Raw genomic sequence first — 22,854 nt, 5'->3', positions numbered from 1 at the left:
TCACATTTTTATATTTTCAATGTACTTTATATCTCATTTTAGTCAAAGAGGGGTGTAAATAGCAACACTTTCGTACTATAATTTTGAAAGGAGCGCGAGTAGAGGGTGTGGGGTCTGGTTGGGAAATTGTGTTTGTCGTTGACTCGTTGGCTATTCTCAATTCTCAATTTCGCCCTCCCCTCCCCTTGCTTGTAAGTTGTAGGTTGTAACCACCAATATGCAGTTATTTTTTTTTCTTCCTTGTATAAAAAGCCGCCATCTCTTCATCTCAAGCCTCAACTTCTCATAGTCCCCAATTTCCCTTCTTCAACTTACATTTCCGTCCTCTTTTCTCTTCTTCCCTTCTCTCTCTCTCTCTTTCAATATATACACAAGGTAATCCGTTTCTATACTTGTTGTATATGTAATATATGATATATGCTCTGTGCGCTACTCCTGTTCAGTTTAGCGGATAAGGTTGAAGTCCAGTCACCGGAGTTGTAAGTAGTTGTGCGCAGCCGCCACTTTTATCGGCTCGGGAGGAAGAGAAGGAGGAGGTAAAATGCATCAAAACCTCTGTTTCTTCGTTTTGTTTGTTACTACTGTTTGCATATTACTATTTGTCGTATTCCTGGTCGTGCTATGGAGGAATGGATTTCATCGACATTACTGTTTGTCTGTTTAGGGTTCAGATAATCGGAGCGGAAAAAGTAGAGATGAAATACGTGTTGGTTACCGGGGGAGTGGTGAGCGGGCTGGGAAAAGGAGTCACAGCTAGCAGTATCGGCCTCCTCCTTCAGGCCTGTGGACTCCGCGTCACTTCCATCAAGATTGGTCTCTCTCTCGCCCTTTCTCGTGTTTCTTTCCTTCGCCGGACACCACTACTACCTAAAAATGACTCTAGAACAAAGAAACAATGATTAAGAATGTTTCATCCTATTATTTCTTGCCGCCTCCTTTATCTGTTTCTTTATCTTTGTAAATTTCAGCCCCCTCTGTTTCATACAAGGAAAGGAGCTAACTTTAATGTTTTATTTGTCGGTATTATATACGGATAATTTTTTTTTTTTTTTTTGTTTTTTAAATTGTCATTTACTAGATTAAAATGGATTTAGCCTTCAAAAAATAAAATAAAAAAAAGGGGGAAAAGATTTTATGGAGTATCTTTTTCTTCTTCCTCTCCCTGTTCACAGCCTCCATTCATATCTTTTAAGGTCGCTGCTTTCTTTTGTTTGTCATCTTTGTAAAATCTCTTTTTTGACTTCAAGCAACTTGTTAAGATTTATGAATTTTCCAAACTTTAAATCACTTTTTTGTTTTGTTTTAAATTTATTCTTTTCCCTGTTGTTGCTTTTTCTCATCAAGAAAAATCATGATGATTTTTTTATTTATTAAACAAAGTTATTCTATATAATAGTAAGTTGTAATTGGGTCCATTCCTCCTTTTATTATTTTACAAATCGTTCCTGCACTGTAATTATACATGTGCCTCATTTTTCTCAGCAGTTAAACTTGGAGTAGTGGGATACCAGATGTTATGCAAAATATGGAATGAATCTATAACCTCTTATTTGTACTCACTCACATCTTTCTTTTCCTCTAAAAGGGGTTTCATTTCTACTTGCTCAAACTTAAAGCTATTGCTTAAGCATAATACAATGATTTGCATTGCTTTACAAACTTTAATATCTTGGCATTCCCCTTTTTACAGATCCATATTTGAATACCGATGCGGGAACAATGTCTCCCTTTGAGCATGGTGAAGTATTTGTCTTGGATGATGGTGGAGAGGTCAGAAGAGCATCTTTTGCACATAGTATTATTTATGTAATCTTAAGATGTTACTTGGGATGGTGCAAAGAAAATTAATATCCACATCCAAATTGGTTATTGACACAGCAGTCTTAAAAAAATCATGATATTTAATTACTCTTTCAAAATCATACAATATTTTGCATTCATTTATCTTCTTAATTATGTCATGGGTTAACACTGAAAGAGCTCGCGGATTGACTAAAAACCTATGCTTGCTAGATGTGTTTTGGTATCTAGTGACCTGAATTAACATTGGTGTTGGTTTTGAAGGTTGACCTTGATCTTGGAAACTATGAGCGATTCCTTGATATTAAGTTGACACGGGACAACAATATTACCACTGGGAAAATTTACCAAGTATGTATACTTGATGTTTAGTTTATCTATTAATGTTCTGCCAATGCTTCTTTAATTTCCTATATTTCTCGCCAGATAAATGATTAGAAACTATCTGTTTTACAGTCTGTGATTGATAAGGAGAGAAGAGGAGATTATTTGGGAAAAACTGTTCAGGTTTGTCTTTAATTTTTGGAGCATATGCTTTTGTGCCATAGCCATCTTTAGTATTCCTCATCTTTGTGTTCTTTGCCCCTTGCTCAGGTTGTCCCTCACATTACAGATGCCATTCAAGAATGGATTGAACGTGTTGCAGCCATCCCAGTTGATGGAAAAGACGGTCCAGCTGATGTTTGTGTCATAGAATTGGGTGGCACTATAGGTATGCTTACACTTATTCTTCACATGGGATATCATGGTTATATCTCTTTATTGATTGGTCTAAACTTTTGTTTGCCTTTGTGCAGGGGATATTGAATCAATGCCATTTATTGAAGCCTTAGGACAATTCTCATATCGCGTTGGTAAGATAATGTGTCCAAATTGGAACTCAGTGAAGAAGGTTTCTAGATTTGATTTGAATTGTAACTTGCATCAGTACTGAAAATATTTCGCTTCTTGCGGTTTTAGGTGCTGGGAACTTTTGTTTGGTACATGTCAGTCTTGTGCCAGTTTTGAATGTGGTTGGTGAGCAGGTAAATATCAAACTTAATTTATTTATTTATATCAAGTGAAATGGGTGGTGAGCATTATATTACATTCAAAATTTCAGAAAACAAAGCCAACCCAGCACAGTGTCAGGGGGTTGAGAAGCCTGGGATTAACACCAAATATTTTAGCATGCCGGAGCACAAAGGTCTCTCTCTCCTTCCCCTACCCATCCCAAATGCAAGTGATATATTTGTGCTTATATTTCACCTATATTTAGGACCGCCTACTGAAATTGATTTCCTACTTTCAGAAACTTGCTGAGGACGTCAAGGATAAAATTTCCAGATTTTGCCATGTTCCGGTATGATGTTTGTGAAATGTGATATCTTGGAATTTTGTTTTATGCACAGTTAACTTTATGGGACATTATTCTCTAAGGTTTCAATTCATTTCAATCACAGGTAGAAAATGTCGTTACTCTTTATGATGTTTCAAACATCTGGCATGTTCCTTTGCTTTTGAGAGTAAGTAGTTCCGGTCAATTTCATTCTTTTGTGATGCATATTCGCTTTTTGTTGCAACAATTATAAGGGTAGCTGTTTTTCATTGTTTAGGACCAGAAGGCACACGAAGCAATTTTGAGAGTGCTGAATCTTAAAGGGTCTGTCTAATATCTCAGTTCTTTTTATCTTGATTTTTCCCTTTTCTTTTATGGTTTGTCATCTTCCAAGACTCCATGAAATTAAAATTTTCATAATCATTTGTTATGTATCTTTACACTTAATTTTGTTATTTACGTTCTGCAGAGTTGTTAAAGAACCTGTCTTTGGAGAATGGATACGGAGGGCTGAACTTTGTGACAAGTTACATGACCCAGTAGGTTCCTTCACCTTAATTCTTGTAAAAATTCCACCTTTGTTTGGCTTTAGTTTTTCTGAATCCTGTCATTTGAGTACCAGGTTAGAGTTGCCATGGTTGGAAAATACACGGGACTTTCAGATTCTTACCTCTCTGTTCTGAAGGTGAACTTGCTTGATTGTCCTTTGTTCTCTTTTCTCATTTCTCACCCTTCATATATATGCAATTCTATGAATATAAAAATACTGGTTTCCACTTTTCAAATTAGTTTTTGTGGAACCAGTATTTTTATATATGCAATTCTATGATGCTCACTGTTTCTTTAACTTTCCTCTTTTATTAGCTATCTTAAAAGTTTAAAATTCACAAATATTTTGCAGGCTCTTTTGCATGCTTCTGTTGCTTGTCACAGGAAACTTTGTGTAGATTGGGTTCCAGCTGGAGACCTTGAAGACATCACTGCAGAAGAGGTATTTTCAGATTCCACTTCTTTTTTTGTGTTCAATTTTATTTTCTTTTTTTTTAAATACAGAATAATTTACCACCAGTTATTTTTTGCAGAATCCTGACAATTATGAGAGAGCTTGGAAGCTATTAAAGGTTTGTCTGAAAGATGTTGCCTACATCTTCCACTTATCTAAATGGCTTACGGTATTGAAAAAAAAATGGCTTATGGTCCCCACTGTTGGGTGTCGGCCGAGTTCAGCCCTGCTTGATTCGAGGCATGGCGTTGTGGCTTACCAGGAGGGATGTGGTTAAATAGTTAATGCCCACCTACTTGGTTTTAAGAAGGATATGGCAAACAGATAACCAAAGAACTCTGTGGTTAAGCATGCTTGACTTACAGTAACTTAACAAGTACCTTGTCATACAGGGTGCAGATGCTGTACTTGTTCCTGGAGGATTTGGCGACAGGGGAGTGGAGGGAAAAATACTTGCTGCTAAGTATGCTCGTCGAAACCGGATTCCTTACCTCGGAATATGTCTAGGAATGCAAATTGCTGTAATTGAGTTTGCTCGATCGGTTCTTGGTTTGAAAGATGCAAACAGCACAGAATTTGATCCAAATACCCCTAATCCATGTGTTATTTTTATGCCAGAGGTTAGGGTTTTTTTTAAAATTCTGTTATAGATGGTAACTGATGATATGATTTGGTAGCCTGGTGGTAAACTTTCTCATCTGCATACCATATTTGCAGGGTTCAAAAACCCATATGGGAGGGACTATGCGGCTTGGATCAAGGAGGACATATTTTCAGGATTTGGACTGCGTATCTGCAAAATTGTAAGTCTAGAATTTTTATATTCTTAACAGCTTAACCGTAGTCCGTAGGTAGGCAGTTTGCATGTTGACCTCAATGATAAATCTTTTTTTTTTTTTGCAGATATGGCAATAAGAACTTCATTGATGAAAGACATCGCCATAGATATGAGGTGTGCCATCATTCAGTTTAGTTATGCACAATCATTGCTAATTATAGGGCTGGCAACTCATCTAATGCTTTCGGTCTGAGTTTATTGGCTAAATAAATCATTCTCGTGTTACCTTAGGTGAACCCTGAGATGATAGAGCAGCTTGAAGATGCTGGTCTCCGTTTTACAGGCAAAGATGAAAGCGGTAGTCGCATGGAGGTATATTTCTTTCATATACAATCACAAAAACTTACCTCTTTGCCATGCCCCACTCTACCTAGTTCTGGTTTTTATTCGATACCCTGATCTTGGTTTGCAGATTATCGAGCTTCCTACTCATCCTTACTTCGTTGGTGCTCAATTTCACCCCGAGTTCCAATCAAGACCCGGAAAACCTTCTGCACTCTTCTTAGGTAGGCAATCATCTAAACTTGATCCCACCTGTTAGGATCAAGTACTTACCACAACACCAAAAGCTAAAGCTAATAGCAAAGACGCAATTTTATTTTCTTATACCGTCACACCACATATTTTCGAGAGCCAGGGTGCTGGACTTAGTTCTTTACCAGCCTCCGCCCAACAATCCACATCCCAAAATGCTCTTGTTGAGACTCGAACCTGACATGTCTCTGATACCACTTGTTAGGATCAAGCGTTTACTATTACGCCAAAAGCTATAGCTAGATTGATGCCCTTTACTGGCCTACGCCCAACACCACCTTTATGACCCTCCAAACAGCTTGAATCTATATTCTGGATTCTCGTTTCCCAGATTCTGAACTATTTGTGTTGTTATGGGATGCAGGGCTTATAGCAGCAGCATGTGGGCAACTGGACATTCTCCTAAAGAAGGATGTGCAAAAGGTGCATAGCATAAGCAGCAGCAATGGTAAGACCTTAATAAAGCACAAATACACAAATGGACCCATCCTTGCAAATGCATCTTTTGAAGTATACTGCAACGGGAATGGGATCCACGTCTAAAGGTCGAGTGAGATATAGATATTCTGCAGCAGCGCTACCATTTTCTATAGGCTGTTTTGTATGGATTTTGGTATTGAATTTGTATGTATAATTATGGTAGAGTGAGAGATATTCTGCAGCAGATTGGTTGCCTTGTTTAACTCATAGGGTAGCAGTGTAGAGCTGGATTCCGGTCTTTTTGTACGGAACAGGCCTCTTTTGGAAGATTGAAGATTAGTGCAGGCCTGATGAAGAAGGGGATTTAGATGATTACATCTAATCTGATTTACAATTTATATAGCTTGGGATTGTGATTAGGAAACCAAAAAAAAAAAAAAAAAAGGATTGCGTCCTCATAGCCCAGTGATGTCTGTATTACATTACATTACTACAAGGTAATGCTGCTAAAAAACCAATACATGTAATTGGATGAAGTCCTTTAGCAAGATGGTGCCTTTGACTGTTTTGTTGTGTATGAACCCAGTTAATTTCTTTCTACATCTATTTTTGTTTTGTTTTTAATCTTCAGTCACAAACATATTTATCTTAAAGTTGATTTATTGTAGAGATAATATGTAAAATAATCCCTCAACTATGTTATAAACTTATAACTTTTGAGTTGAAAAGAAGTGTGTATTCCAATGAAGTAACGCACTATAATACATGTGGATAATACAAATGTGTATTTACTTGATGGCAAGCAAAAAAATGTACAGGAATAATAATAATAATAATAATAATAATAATAGTAATAATAATAATAAGCGAGGGGTGGAGGGGGTGGTGTTGGCGGTTTGGTCCCTGCTTGCTAGTAAGGGCACCGACTGACGCAAATTGCAGTGGGCTAACATTGGCGGTTGCCCGCTGGTTGGGTAGTTCGTCGATGTCTAACGGACTATAGTAGCGTCAATTAGGCCATAGCGGGACTCAACCAAGCCTTGTCGATTCGTAGGTACTACGGCCTTGGTTCGTGATGTGGCAACTTGGAGGCTTTGCGAGAAAAAATTGACGACGGGTGGGGTACATGTGTGATGTGTAGCTGGAGTCTTTGAGCAGCATGGACCACTAGCTTACCATGGCCTTTGACATTATGATGCAATCACATCTGTTGGTCCCGATAGGGTGGTGAAAGTCTAGAGGGGGGGGGTGAATAGACTTTCAAGCTTTTTCAAAATAAATAAATAAATAACTCTTTGGTAACTTCAACTCTAAGTAACAAGTAAATAGAGTAAGTTTGAACTGCATAGCGGAATAATAGTATGTAAAGAGTTATGTCCAACCAATAATTTAAATGTGCATGTAAGATGGGTATAGATGATATGTAAAGTGACAGAGATATCTTGAATAAATAAAGGAGATGGTTCACTCACTATTTAACAATAATATTCAAGATTGTAAATAAATGTCGTGTCATGTCGACCGTGTAACGAACGTTACATGCAACACGTCAAACTTGCTTAGAATAATTCAATATTTAAGCTCAAGAAGTTTGAGTCACAGGCATACGTAAAAACACACTAAACCCGAATGATTAAGATTGACTGTGAATAGTAAACGGGTTAGTTGGATAAGATAGATAGATAGAGCAAATTATGTAAGTGCGGTATGTAAATGAGAGAGGCAATTTATAGTGGTTCGGAAGTGGCGTAATCTTCCTAGTCCACTTTACTCCATTCACTTCTAGGAGTAATTCACTATTTTCCACACACAGTTACAATAGTGAATAAGCGCTACACAAGCACTTCTTCCGAATGTCTTGCACACAGCTACACCCAACTCCGAGTGTCTCGCACACAGCTACAGTCAACTCCGAGTATTTCGCACACAGCTATACTCAACGCCAACTAAGTGTCTTGCACACAGCTACACTTAGCAACTACGAGTGTTTTGCACACAGCTACACTCACAAGAGTATTTTACACATAGTTATACTCTTCTAACAATTACAAATACAAAGGTAATTGTATCTCTCTCCAACTAGTTTTGAGACTATTCAGACAAAGTCTCTAAGAATATTTGAGCACTTGCACTTCTTATCTCGTGTGTATTCACTTGTTCGTATTTTTGTATTCACCTCTTTTTTCTCTTTGTCTTCAAGTCTTCATGACTTTTTATAGGCAATCAAATATATCCGTTGGAGTGGGATAATTTGATATTTGAAATTTGAATCTTCATAGCCTGATATTGTTGACAATAGTAGATCTTCAATTTTGATTTGATTGTCAACTTGCCTGACAAAATAATATTTTATCTCAACTTGATTTTCAAGTTGTTTCTTAAAATATTATTTTTGTTGTCAATTTGAATTTCCAACGAATCTTTGACAGAAGAATTTATTTCTAGGATAAGTTTTTATATTCATGTCTTCATAAATATTTTTTCCGTTCTGATCAATATCTTCAGGCAATTTTGGATTCTTGTGGCATGTGGGCTGATTCAAAATAAATTCCTTCGGATTTATCTATTTTCAGATCATCTTGCTTCTTTGCCACATTGTGCTCCTTTGACTTAGCCACTTCTTGCTTGTTTGACTTGAACATTGTGCTTCTGATTTGGTCACATTGTGCTCCTTTGGATACATCGTGCTTGTTCACATCGTGCTCCTTTGGAACATTGTGCTTGTCCGCATCGTGCTCCTTTAAGAACATTGTGCTTGTCCGCATCCTGCTCCTTTAAGAACATTGTGCTTGTCTGAATTCTTGACTTGTAAAAATTAAATCCTTGGGGGGAATCAATCTCAGGTATGATCATTTTGAATAAGGACTTCTACCATTTCATCGTTAAGCTCATCTAGTCATTTCTTGCAACGCCATTCCTTTATGCTTCTTTCTCGGATGAATACTTGTAGGACCAAAATTAATTTCCCAAATTAATTTTGTTCTTCATGTGGTAGATTTCCTTTTACTCGATATTCTGATTTATGATGCTTATACTAGAGACCTAAAAACTAAGGGGATCTATCGTACATTTGGCTCATCAAAACTTACAAAAATATTCCTATTTTATTTGTAAGTTTTTAGTTGTGTCGTAGACCATAAAGAAGAGAAAATTTTAATTTTGGTCATATGACTATAGGGGCTTTGTTAATTTCAGCACCCGACTTTCAAAAGTGTCAATTTAGTACCTTGACTATGCAATTTTTATCAATTTTGGTCATTCCGTTCAAATTGCCTGCCAAATTTCACTGGAAAATTTTAACAGTTAAAATAATGAGGGTATTTTAGTCATTTCACATCTCTTCCTTCTTCTCTGGCGAATTTATTTTTTCCGGCAAATCCGTCGCAACAGCACACCTTCCAAAGTATACTTATAGTCATTCGTCCAAGCCGTCACTTGCGATTTATTAGTGTTCAGATGACCAAAATTCCGGTTTAAAACATCTGACCGTTTGTGTAAGGGGTGCTTGAGATATCGGCGGACCTAGAAATCTTCGAATTGCACTTCTTTTTGTGCTCGTCCAGCGCAGTTCCTCTCAAAATTCCGGTTGAAAGCTTTTCCGGCCAAAAAAAGGCTTGATGGAAGAATAAAGCGAAATGCTAAAAGTGATGCTGGTGCCTATTTATTCTAAAACTTCTCTATATCAACATTATGCTAAAATTGATGTTGAATAAATACTTCTCTTTTTGGATAATGTTGAAAGCATCGCAGCGCACCTCATCCTCGGATTCGTCGAAAAAGATGAATTCGTCGGAGAAGAACGAAAGAGATGTGAAATGACTAAAATATCCTCATTATTTTAACTGTTAAAATTTTCCGGCAAAATTTCGCCGGCAATTTGAACGGAGTGACCAAAATTGATAAAAATTACATAGTCAAGGTACTAATTAAATTGACACTTTTGAAAGTCATGTGCTGAAATTAACAAAGCCCCTATAGTCATATGATCAAAATTGAAATTTTCTCCCATAAAGAAAAATTAAGGAATAATTCGAAAAAGAAAAATAGAGGAAGATGTATGCATATGGAAAATAGAAAAAGATGTATGCATACGATATGGATAATCTCATGACCTCAATCTCACGCCAAAATTTGGAGAAAGAAAAATCGAGACATAAAATTGGAGGAGGTGATGGCATTGCATGAAGATTTCTTGAAGATCAAGAATTTGATGAAGAAGAGGAGTACATCAAGAAGATTGGAATAGTAACCAATAATTCGTACGGATAGAATGGTTAAAAGCTTGATATTTAATTATTATAAGGACTTGGGTTCAAAGCTCACTCTTTATAGTTTTACAATTTAAATTTTAAAGGAGGCCAAATTGATTCTATGAGATGAAGTTTGGGCGAAAGTTCAAGAATTAATTAAGGGAAGAAATTTGAAATAATGAGATGAAGTTTGAGTTTGGGATGAAGTTGCATGAGATGAGATTGCAAAGCATGGGCTGAAGTTTGCAAGTCAATGAAGTTTGGGCGGAAGTTCAAGAATTAATTAAGAGAAGAAATTCGAAATAATGAGATGAAGTTTGAGTCTGGGATGAAGTTGCATGAGATGAGATTGCAAAGCATGTGCTGAAGTTTGCAAGTCAATGAAGTTTGGGCGGAAGTTCAAGAATTAATTAAGGGAAGAAATTTGAAATAATGAGATGAAGTTTGAGTTTGGGATGAAGTTGCATGAGATGAGATTGCAAAGCGTGGACTGAAGTTTGCAAGTCAATGAAGTTTGGGCGGAAGTTCAAGAATTAATTAAGAGAGGAAATTCGAAATAATGAGATGAAGTTTGAGTTTGGGATGAAGTTGCATGAGATGAGATTGCAAAGCATGTGCTGAAGTTTGCAAGTCAATGAAGTTTGGGCGGAAGTTCAAGAATTAATTAAGGGAAGAAATTTGAAATAATGAGATGAAGTTTGAGTTTGGGATGAAGTTGCATGAGATTAGATTGCAATGGGATGAAGTTTGCAATGTGATGAGATTGCAAAACATGGGCTGAAGTTTGCAAGTCAAAGAAGATCAGTCAGAGGGCTTAATTTTTGCAATCAGATGAGATTGTAAAGCATGGGCTGAAGTTTGCAGGTCAAAGAAGATCAGTCAAAGGGCTTAAGTTTCTGAGATTGAAAGTCTAGATTCCTTGGGCTGAGATTTCCTTACAAGATTGAGATCAGAATTAATTCATGGGATTCAATTGGAGATGAAGTGCAAAGATCCTATTGGTTGAAGGAATTAATTCAGAGGTAATTCATGGGATTTGGAAAACAAAATCACATATCCTAAATCACTCAGGATTTTGCGCAGTATCAAGATAGATTCAGCTTTACTCCCAAGTCAACTCAAACACATCTGTAGACTCAGGAGTAGGGGGGACTGGTGACAGGATAATAGGGCTGGCACCCGACTCGGATCATAAGTGGGCATCTAACCCGGTGCCATACTTGACCCGGCACCACATGGAAACCCAACGGACAGAACTCCAACGGACAGAATTCCAACAGGTGTCACCTTTATTGCCATTGAAGCCACCATTGATAAGAGAGAATTAAAGGCTTAGCTCCCCATTTATGTCCCATGTTGTTACCGTTAGCACCCTTGTATAAGTAGATGCTCCCCTCAGCTTGGGAGGGGACGTTCAAGATACTGTACGGAAACACAAAGCAAATACTATTGTCACTTATTAGTCTCATAACAATATTCCAGGTAACATATTTACCGTCATTCAGAGTAATGGTGCTAGCACCCGACCCGGATCACCAACAGACATCTAACTTGACACCTAGTGGAATTCCATCAGGCAGAACTCCAACGGGCAGAACACCAACGGGTGGAAACATTATGGTCATTCATTACATTGAAGGGAGAGAATTAAAGCCTCAACGCCTCATTCATGACTCTTCATGTTATTGCCGTTAGCCTCAGCTCCCCAATTATGACTCTTCATGTTGTTACCGTTATTTTTTTTCTTTGTGGAGTTTTCTCTCTGAGTGTCTCTCAGTGTCTTTTCTATTCCCTACCTAGGGTTTTCTTATGTCTGGACAGGATTTCCTGGTTGTTTTCTCACAAGCAACAATGGAAACGGGAAGTTCAAGTGGTCTGGCAAAGGCGTATGAGGCCTTGACTCTGGCAGATGATGAAGAGGGCGTCATAGTGGAGGTCGAAGATGTGGAGGTTGAGGCACCGCCTCCTCCTGACTACCGTTTTGCGGTGGTTGGACGGGTAGTAACTGACCGCACCATAAAGTTTGTGGTCTTCCGGGATGTAGTGGCAAAAGCTTGGAAGCCAGTGAAGGGAGTCCACATCACGGAACTGGGCTCTGGGAGGTTTCTGTTTACCTTTTTCCATGAAGGGGACATTGATCGGGTTATGACAGATGGTCCTTGAACCTTCGATAAGAATTTGGTCGTCATGCGAAGGCTTGTGCCTGGTGATGATCCAGCAACGGTGGAGCTGGATGAATCGTTGTTTTGGATTCAGGTCCATAATTTACCTACGGGATTCATGTCTGAGCGGGTGGCGAGAGTTGTAGGGGATTCGGTTGGTGCTTTTGAAGCGGCGGATCCTAGGAATTTCGATGGTGGGAGGAAAAGTTTTATGAGAGTGCGAGTGAAACTCCAGATCAAGAAGCCTTTGAAACCGAGGATGAAGATGAAGAAACCAGGCGGGGAGTGGTTCTGGGTTGATCTCCGGTATGAGAGGCTGCCGTCTTTCTGTTTCCATTGTGGAATTATTGGCCACGGGGATAGGTTCTGCCCAAAGGCATTTGAGAAGGCTGAGGTGGGGAGAGAGAAACCTTTTGGAGTGTGGTTATAAGGGCAGGTGGCAAGAAGGTGGCACCACCACTGCCGGAAAACAAGTGGCTGGTAATGGACCCATCGACCGGAGGCTTGAAGTCGGACCCTCCGGTGGACTCCTCTGTAACGGTCCAGCATGATAAGTCACTTAATGTGCCTTTAAGGAAGGATAATGGGGTTACGACTGAGACTAATGAGAGAGATAAATCAGCAAGGAATAATGGGGGGACTTTAATGCACGATATAAATGACGACAGTGAGAATGAGGGTGTAGTAGTGGTAGAGCAAAAGAGACGAAGGGTTGAAGGTGATACGTCCATACCAATGCATATTGAGGGTCAGTTTGTTACTGCAACTGATGAGGTGGGTCTTGGAATCCAGGCCCACCGGGCCCAATGAGTTACCTAAGTTGGAACTGCCGTGGGCTTGGAAACCCATTGGCAGTTCACGTATTGTTAGGTTTTGTTACCCAACACAAACCTAACATTGTATTTCTTTCAGAGACGTTGAGTAGTGTGGAGAGGATGGAAAAGGTACGAGTAAAATTAAAGTTCGACTCTTGTTTCGCGATGGGGGCTCAGGGCCGAAGTGGGGGCCTTGCCCTACTGTGGAATGGAGGTCTTGACGTGGAAGTTGTGGGCTATTCAAATCACTACATAGATACAGTCGTGAAGTCTGGGAATTCAACTCCAAACTGGCGCTTCACTGGGTATTATGGAAGCCCTAAGAGACACAGGAGGCGGGGTTCTTGGGATCTTCTTAGGTACCTTTCCTCTATTAACACTCTTCCATGGGTGATTATGGGGGACTTTCACGATATCATGTGCGCGAGTGAAAAGGTGGGGGCGATTCCTCAACCTGTTTGGTTGATGAAGGGGTTTAGCGAGGCGGTGAGAGAGAGTGGGCTGACTGATTTCAACTTTCAGGGTTGCCAGCTTACGCGGGAGAGGGGGAGGGGCACTGACCGCTGGGTTCAGGAGAAGCTGGACCGTATTCTGGTCTCGGGGGTGTGGAGAGATGTGTTTGGGAATGCTAGAGCCTGGTCATTGGAGGGTAGTTGCAGCGATCACATGCCTTTGCTATTGCAACTGAATAGGCAAAGGGAGAGAGGCTATCGTCGGAGGCAGATGTATGAAAATGCTTGGGGGAGTGATCCTGAGTGTAGACAGGTTGTGTCATCTACCTGGGAGAGGTTGAGGGAGAGTGATAGAGTTGGTAGGCTGGCGGGATGTTGCGCTGCTGTGTGGCGGTGGGGGAGAGGGAGCCTGAGCGAGGATGAGAGGGAGATTAGGCGTTGCAAGCAGCAGATGGGTAGGCTGCGGTTGAGTTGGAACAGGGAGGATGCTTGGGAATTTAGTAGGGTGCAGCAGCGCTATCTAACGTTAATTGCAAACCAGAGCGATAGATGGCGCCAACGTGCGAAGGAGAATTGGTATACAGGTGGCGATATTAAGAGCCGTTATTTCCATAACTCTGTTAATAATCGTAGGCGGAGGAATTTTATTTCGGGGTTGAGGGATGAAGGCGGGTTAGTTACTCGCGAAAGGGGTATGGGGGAAATAGCAGTGGCATATTTTGGCTCTTTATTTAGGGCAGGGGGGGGGGGGTTGAGATGAGACCAGCACTGGAGTTTGTGGAGAGGAGAGTTACGGATATCCAGAATGATAAGTTGCTGGAGCCAATTTCCTATGGCGAGGTCCGAGCAGCTTTGTTCGCTATGCACCCCGACAAGTCCCTGGGACCCGACGGTCTTTCTCCGGCTTTCTTTCAGATTCACTGGGATATTGTGGGCGAAGAGGTAGTCTCTTTCTGTCAGTCCTTTTTACACAATGGTCACTTACCTCAGTTTGTTAATAGCACTCATATTGTGTTAATACCTAAGAAAAAACATGCTGAGTTGATGTCCGATTTCCGCCCAATTTCTTTATGTAATGTGTTGTATCGTATCCTGGGGAAATTTTTAGCTAACCGGTTTAGGCCTCTACTTGATTCCATTATCTCTTGTGCCCAAAGTGCGTTTATTCCGGGGTAGGTCCATCATAGATAATGTGTTACTTGCTTATGAGTCTGCCCATGCTTTGAATAGGAGTCAGGGAAATGGGGGGGGGGGGGGGGGGGGGGGGGGGTTGTGCGGCTCTAAAAGTGGACATGAGTAAGGCATATGATAGAGTTGAATGGGGGTTTTTGGGGGCAGTCCTTGATAAATTGGGTTTCAGTTCGACTTGGGTAAATTTAATGCACAATTGTGTCTCCACTGTCTCTTATTCTGTGTTGGTGAATGGGAAGGAATGGGGTCCTATTATTCCTGCTAGGGTGTTGCGTCAGGGTGATCCCTTATCTCCGTGTCTCTTTATAATAGTTGCTGAAAGTTTGAGTGCTATGTTACGAGCCCGAGAGGTGGACAATGCGTTACATGGGGTCCGTGTGTCGAGAAATGCTCCCCCAATTTCTCACTTATTTTTTGCTGACGACTGTCTATTTTTCTTTCGGGCAAACAGCTTTGAGGCCGAACACATAAAATGGATTTTGGGTGTTTATGGTTGATGCGTAGTATATTTGCAAACAAATAATTCTCGGAGTACGAGTTATCGATCCACAGGGAAGTGGTTGTATCAAGCACTAGTTACTAACTTATTCACTAGAGCTAATCCTAACAATTACTTAGATGATTGATTGGCATAAAATAAATAAAATAAAACAGAGGTTCAGGATTTTGAAAACAATTAGAGAGAAGTTGAGATTCATGGGATTCAAGTATTTAATCACCTAGTGCCAATTATCGTTTGCAATATTTAGTTTGGAATTAAGATTTGTGTGGGAATGCAAAGTGGAATCGAATTACTCCCGTAATCTCTATTTCTAGTGAATTTCCACTCCCATGGCTTAAACACCCAATAAGATCAAAGATCAGCATTCAATTATTCCTAATTACTACCATCTCCCGATTGGCAACAATCTAGAATAAACTTCCCCTAATAAGTTCCCATTTCCCAAGGACCAACCATTAGGTGCAATCGTGTGTGCCCTAATTTATGCCCCAACTCCCATTGGTGACACAAACATGGCTATGAAGCTAGTAACTATGGCCATTAATTACAAGCATCAAACAATTATTATCACGATTGCAACACAAGTATTAAACCCAAATAATAATATATTAAAGAAACTGAGAGCTCAGGCACATAGGTTCATAAACACTTTTACCCAAGAATCTCTAAAGAATTTAGCCAAGCATGACTAAATTATACATAGCAAATATAAATAAAGAATTACAAATCATCAAAAGAGTACAAGAATTAACCAGACGATTTTCCCAAATCTCCCTAGTCTTCTTCTTGCTTTCCAAGACAACTTGTGGCTCTTGATTTCTCTCCTTCTTGTCTCCAAGAATCTCTGAATTCTCTCGGTCCCCGGTTTCCCATTAGGGTTGAGGAAGGAGGGATTTTATAGTGGGTACAAAGTTGAGATTAAATAGGAATCTTGTACCAAATTGGACTCAAATTCTAATTCCTATATTTAAATAAAGAAATTGTCGTCTTTAATGATATTTAAAATTTGGAAGATTCCTTGAATTGCTAACTTTTAATATGGAGATATGATCCTTGAAATCCGCGCAATTGATATTAGGAAAAGAGATCTCGCGCTTGTATTGAATTTTGCCCAGCTGCGCCACTTTAGGCGTCTGTTTTTATCCCAGAAACAGACGCATATTCGACGCGTCGAGAATTTTCTCCACGCATCGAGACTTCCTGTGCGCGAATTAATTAGCTACTGGAAAATTTCGACGTGTCGAGCCCTTGGCTCGACGCGTCGAGTCCACTGGGCCCCGAACTCATCCAAAATTGCTCCAAACTCATCCTTGAACTCCCCTTGATCATATCTTTGACCTAAAATGGTTCAAAAACACTAACAAACATCGTAAAATATTCAAAACAAGTGCGAACCATAATTAAATGATAATAGCAAGGAAAACATGTATTAAATAAGCAAAATTAAAGAGCTTAATTACTGTGATGATTCAAAATAACCATAAAAACAAGCACAGATGTGATAACATCAATGGTCAAGCGAGTGGTTAGCTCGTGAACTTGGAGAAAACCTCTATTATTTTTGGGAGACAGGTGTAGAGGGAGGATAAGGAGGCTGTTTGTGAAGTGTTGGGGGTTCACGAACAGCAAGGTCATGGGAGATATTTGGGTTTGCCTGAGCTCGTGGGGCGTAGGAAGAGGGAGATTTTGGGTTTTATCCGTGAGAAGATAAGGGGAAAAATTATGCATTGGGGCAACCGGTATCTCTCTAGGGCGGGACGGGAAGTGCTACTAAAAATCGTTCTACAAAGTGTTCCCAATTATGCAATGAACGTCTTTTTATTACCAAAAACCCTTTGTGTTGAGATTGAGAGGCTAATGAACTCTTATTGGTGGGGGTGTGAGAGGCGAGGGAGCTCGGGTATTCGATGGAGTACATGGGGGGATCTTTGTAAGCCAAAACGGTTTGGGGGTTTGGGTTTTAGGTTAGTCCGTGAAGTGAATATGGCCATGCTGGGGAAACAAGGGTGGAAGTTTTTAGCTTATCCAAATGCTTTGGTATCTAGGATTTTTAAGGCTAAATATTTCCCTACTTGTTCTTTTTTGGATGCTAGCTTGGGGTCCAATCCCTCATTTGTTTGGGCAAGTATTCGGGCATCTCAGGATGTCTTACGGGCGGGGGCGAGAATGAGGGTGGGTGAGGGCTCCCTAATCAATGTATGGGGGGATCCTTGGCTTCCGGATGAGCAAAACCCGTATATTCAAACCTTGAAACCAGATTATTTGGGAAACCCTAGGGTACAGTCTCTTTTCACCATTGATACCGAGGGGTGGGATGTAGAGTTGGTATAAGATATCTTCCTGCCAAGAGATGCAAGGCTTATTTTGAGCTTGCCAATTTCTTCAAATCCTTGGGGGGGGGGGGGGGGGGGGGAACTCGTGGTATTGGAGGGGAAAATGCATGGAATGTACTCAGTAAAAAGTGCCTATAGAATGTTAACAAGGGAATGGGGTGGTGAGGGAGCAGTGAGTTGGGGGGGAATGTGGAGTATGGATGTACATCCAAAAATCAAGTTTTTTTTCTGGGCTATGTGTACCAATAGATTGCCTACTAAAGACAAGTTGGTAATGAAGCAGGTTGCTTGTGATCCCCTCTGTCCTATGTGCGGTATGGGGCCAGAATCTACGCTACACCTCTTCGCAAATTGTCCTTTTGTTCATGCCTGTTGGGGGGAGGTGAATAGCTCATGGCGGCTGGAGCATGTGGATTCACTAGCAGATTGGATAGCCATTATGTGGAATGAGTTGGACAAGGAGAAATTAGCTGAAGTCATCACGGTGTGTTGGGCGCTATGGGAAAATCGAAACAAAATGGTTTTTCAGGAGCAATGTATAGATCCAAAGAATATGGTTGCTCATTCTCTGCTTTATGTCAACGACTGGCTCCGAGTGCAAGCTAAGCGGTAGTTACTCCCAACCCAAACGAATGTGATGCAAGCCCCACCGAGATGGCAGCCTCCTCGGTTTCTTGAAGTTAAATGTAGACGCTGCCATGGATTTTGAGAGACAAAAAATGGGAATTGGATGAGCAGTAAGAGATGAGGGTGGTCGGGTGGTAAGCGTAGGATGGAATAAGGTTGAGGGCCTTCACACGGTGCGGGAAGCCGAGGCTGTAGGGGTGCGAGAGGTGTTGAGCTGGGTTAAGCAGAAGGGGTGGTCTCATGTGGTTATCGAAACAGACGCTAAGTTGGTAACAACAGCTGTGGAAGGAGGCTTGATTGCTGCTCCCTTTGGGTTGATTGTGGATGACATTAGATTGCTGTTAAACCAGCTATGCATGGTTACACTTCAGTTTGTTAAGAGGGATGCAAATGCTTTGGCGCATGTGATTGCTAGAAACGCATTAGAATACCCTTTGCTGGGCAGAATTGTTTATACTGAATGCATCCCTATTTTCATTTCATGTAATGCTGGTTTGGATTGTTTACCTTATTAATATACTGGTTTGTTCTGTTGTTCAAAATGTTGTTACCGTTAGGACCTAGCATAAATAGAACTCCCCTCAGCTAGCAAGGGAGACACAATATTCTGTACTGAAAAGACTGAACACTTAGCAATACAATTATCTCAGTTCACTTATACAACTATTGTTACTCATTTACACAAAATAATATTATCCGGTAACATATTTACTGTCAGTGATAAATATGACGATTGTCCACACTTGTTGGTAAATAGAGAAAAAAAAAACTTGAACTTCTTAGCATTTTCTATATATTGACTTTAAAGCATTATCAACACTAAACTAATTTTTTGTTCAGATTGCAGCATTAAAAGATTACCTTAAAGCGGAATGTTACTCCTTATATGTGAGTTTGCAAAATGTTGAAATAGAGTTCCTTAAGTTGGACTGAGGAAACACTGAAAATGTCACCGATTGTGGCATATATGTACTCAGACATATGGAGACATACCAATGGACTCTAAACAATTGGCAGCCAGGATTCAAAAAGAACATGCGCATGAATGTAAGAGTAAAATAAATATATTACTTTCAAAATACATTTAAAAAATGCAGAAAGCTAATTATTTAATGTTCTTTATTTACAGGCAAGCTTCATATATGAATTGAGAGCGAAATATGCTGTCAATCTCATCAGGTGGAGGATGAACACGGTTAGAGGGCAGGTTCTAAAATAGGCCAAGGGTGTCTCCAGGAAGAAATGAATGAACAGAGATCTTTGACATGTTGACTGTATTCTGTGAATGTGAAACTTTGTGTGTTCTATATTAACAATGTGACTTGATATCTGTGAATGCATGACACTAAAAGTGAATACCAATTTTTGCACTTCTGATCTATGCAATTCTATTTTTTTGCACATATCAATTATCAAGTCCAGAATTGCATGACTACACATTCATAACTTCATAACTATATATCCATAATTGCATAACTACAGATCCATAAGTTAATAACTGTACATCCATAATTGCATAACTACAAATCCATAACTATATAACTATACATCTAGAATTTCGTAACTACAAATCCATCACTATGAAAACTACACATCCAGAGTTGCATAACTACATATCCATAATTGCATAACTATAAATCCATAATTGCATAACTATAAATCCAGAATTGCAAAACTAAACATCCATAATTGCATAACTATAAATCCGTAATTGCATAACTACAATTCCATAATTGCTAGACTACACATCCATAATTGAAAAACTACACATCCATAATTGCATAACTATAAATCCATAATTGCAAAACTACACATCCAGAATTACAGAACTATAAATCCAAATTGCATAAGTTCAATGATAACAACTTGTATTAACACACTCTCAATCTACACCTACATTGTCATCTAAACCCTTGCTAAACTGAACAAACTCTGAACTCGAAGAACTTGGATGTACGAGGTATCCATCCCCAGCAAGCTTGGATATGCCTTCCAAAACCAAAGATTGAACGACACCCTTCGTACTCAAAGCAACTTTATTTGTGGCACTCCTCCTCCCCCTTGCAAGACTGTACTTCTTTTCAATAACACTACTCCTCCTTTTATTACGCTCACCTTTCAATCTCCGGCTTGAGAGATTTTGTACACCAACACTTGAAGATGAAACACCGCCCTCTTCAATATGCACATACCCAATCTCAGCTTCAACCTTTTTCTTTGCATCCTCAACAACTTCATCGCAAAATTTCCTAGCTACGCTACCTATCTTGACTAGAAACAATCAATCTTTAAAATTTCCTACTAATATCAAAAACCCAAATTGAAGGAGGGGCACCAACATTATAAACCATAGAAGCAATGCCCACATTCCTACCATCAATAACCTTTTTATTCCATCTTTTTCAGGATATATTTGTCAGGGATACTAGAAACACAATGCACATTAAGAATACGTAGACAATGACAGCATAGAATTCCTAACTCAGACATCAACTTGCAACTGCAAGAAATGTCCAGGTTGGCTGGGTTGAAAGTAACTTCATGCCTTATAATGTCTATATCTGGCCACCACACGTGATACTTGTGCTGACAACCATCATTCAACACCATTTCTTGATAACAAGCAGTGTCTTTCATAAATTGTTCCTCAAAAAAAAAATATACCTCAATAGTATATACCTCTCTAGCATGTGAAAGAAGTTTCACATGCTCCATCATCATAGCGGGTACCCCTTGAGCACAACGAAAATCTTCACCATTCTCTTTACTTCTCCATTCAGAAATTACACTTACAAACGATGAATAGAAATCATAAAGACCAGCAATCTTAGACAGCATTCTAGAAATCGAATGATTTGTAGTTTCACTCTTTTGCAACGATAAAATGCCCCCAGAAAAATAATCATTGTTAAATGCTGGACACCACTTCTCCCTACAATCATTAAGCTTTTCTAACCAAGTATTCTTGTGACACTTATAGTCAGTCACCAACCTGAAAATGATAAGACACAAGAACTGATGTTTATGAAACAGAATAAAAACAAGATCACCACATCTCTAACACATGTTCAGAACTATATTGCTATATATCCATAATTGTTATACAATACATCCATAATTGATAGACTATACATCCATAATTCATATACTACATGTTCAGAAATCTACTGTTATATATCCATAATTGTTATACTATACATCCATAATTGATAGACTATACATCCATAATTCATATACTACATGTTCAGGTCCCAACAGCAAGTTCCAATGCTATACAACCATAATTGGTAGACTATACATCCATAATTCATATACTATATCATCAGAAAGCATATATATATATATATATATATATATATATATATATATATATATATATATATATATATATATATATATATATATGCAATAAATATGCAATGTAATCCAGTAAAAATCATTAATTACTAATATACCTTGTCCAATAAAATTCAAACTCAGCTTCAGTCTATGTGTATTTCAACACATAGTTAAACATATCCGAGAAATCTTTATTATTCCTTAACGTCTTGATATGCTTCTTTGAATTCTCACCAATATGCCATGTGCAAAGACGATGACATGATGTTGGAAACACTTGAGAAATAGCAGCAGTCATGGCTGCACATTGATTTATCATGATAGATTATGGACACTTGTCACCCATAGATCTTAAAAACGCTCTAAACAACAACATAAATGATTCTATCCTCTCGTTTGTCAAAAACCCGCATCCAAATATTACGTTCATGCAATGGTGATTCATCCCTATGAAAGCACCACAAATCATATCATATTTGTTGGTGCGATATGTCGTATCATGCACTAACAAATCCACAAACACCTCATAATCTCGTCTCATTTGACCATCCCTCCAAAAAAATTACACAATCTTGCATCCGAATCAAGTTCAAAATCAAAGAAAAAATCAGACTCCGTAGACTGCATCCCCCTAAATATTTCAATTAAAGAGTTAGAATCAGTTCCATCCAATCGCTTAAATGTATCAGCAGCCAATAAATTATAAGCATCTCTATTGGTGAAACCAACTAATGGAGACCCCCCTGCTTGATGTTTCGTGAACCTAATACCATCCGCAAGTGCAACCCCATTGTCCTTCAAACCTTGTAAATATAAGAGTTGATTATCTCCCACACTTCTATGTGAACGAAGTAGATGACTCTTGTTGAACACACATAACTCATGATTGTGCACTTTCTCATGTTTTATAACTGTCCACAACCCATCATCACCCACATCAAACTGAACAAAAATGCACCACACCATGTCCTTGTGTCAATTTTTGAATAAGCCTTAACTCCACTCTTTGCCTTATAACCAGCCTTAGAACAAGAAAACTTCTTCATTTGAATTGTGTTAGTAGATCCCTTGTAACGTTGATGACCCTTCCTCACACTAACACCAACTTTATATGCATAATTGTTATACAACTCAAAAGCTTCATCAACATTACTTACTACAGTACCAACCAAATCTTAATCAATTGCAAATATACCAAAATAATAACCATTTCCACTAAGATATAATTCCTAACCAGAATTTACTAAATAAATGTGAAAAACTAGAAATA

At 39.1% G+C, this 22,854-nt stretch overlaps 1 protein-coding gene and 1 long non-coding RNA gene across 4 annotated transcripts; one reads left to right on the top strand and one right to left on the bottom strand.

The window, feature by feature from the left end:
* The first annotated feature begins 272 nt into the window (after positions 1-272).
* Positions 273-6,537, top strand: LOC109192731 (CTP synthase-like). Of its 3 annotated transcripts, none has more exons than XM_019343431.1 (22): positions 273-536; positions 682-813; positions 1,691-1,770; positions 2,065-2,151; positions 2,257-2,307; positions 2,395-2,512; positions 2,598-2,654; positions 2,761-2,825; positions 2,903-2,986; positions 3,092-3,142; positions 3,243-3,305; positions 3,396-3,442; positions 3,588-3,657; positions 3,741-3,803; positions 4,020-4,109; positions 4,201-4,239; positions 4,514-4,741; positions 4,839-4,924; positions 5,025-5,073; positions 5,191-5,271; positions 5,372-5,465; positions 5,858-6,537. In XM_019343431.1, exons 2-22 carry the CDS (start codon positions 696-698, stop codon positions 6,034-6,036), a joined length of 1,800 nt encoding a protein of 599 aa, XP_019198976.1. In that variant the 5' UTR covers positions 273-536; positions 682-695; the 3' UTR covers positions 6,037-6,537. The 3 variants fall into 3 exon arrangements, with proteins under 3 accessions (XP_019198976.1, XP_019198975.1, XP_019198977.1); XM_019343430.1 differs by having other exon boundaries at positions 665-813; XM_019343432.1 differs by lacking the exon at positions 682-813 and having other exon boundaries at positions 274-536.
* Positions 963-20,392, bottom strand: LOC109192733. Its single transcript, XR_002056146.1, has 4 exons — positions 20,321-20,392; positions 13,211-13,216; positions 7,911-7,917; positions 963-974 (listed from the first exon to the last, which is right to left on the bottom strand). It is a non-coding gene; the product is annotated as an uncharacterized LOC109192733 (long non-coding RNA).
* Between the last annotated feature and the right edge of the window lie 2,462 nt (positions 20,393-22,854).

This window comes from Ipomoea nil, unplaced genomic scaffold (genome assembly GCF_001879475.1).
Source record: "Ipomoea nil cultivar Tokyo-kokei standard unplaced genomic scaffold, Asagao_1.1 scaffold1833, whole genome shotgun sequence".
In the NCBI taxonomy this organism is placed as follows: Eukaryota; Viridiplantae; Streptophyta; class Magnoliopsida; order Solanales; family Convolvulaceae; genus Ipomoea; species Ipomoea nil.
The sequence above is the reverse complement of the archived record's forward strand: the minus strand, read 5'-3'. Positions and strand labels throughout refer to the sequence as shown.

What these genes read in the sequence shown, in the direction of transcription:
- LOC109192731 (XM_019343431.1), top strand. Translation starts at nt 696, where the DNA reads ATGAAATACGTGTTGGTTACCGGGGGAGTGGTGAGCGGGCTGGGAAAA. An exon ending in TGAATGTGGTTGGTGAGCAG is followed by an intron (nt 2,826 to 2,902) that starts GTAAATATCAAA and finishes TCAAAATTTCAG; the next exon opens with AAAACAAAGCCAACCCAGCA. An exon ending in GTGACAAGTTACATGACCCA is followed by an intron (nt 3,658 to 3,740) that starts GTAGGTTCCTTC and finishes TTTGAGTACCAG; the next exon opens with GTTAGAGTTGCCATGGTTGG.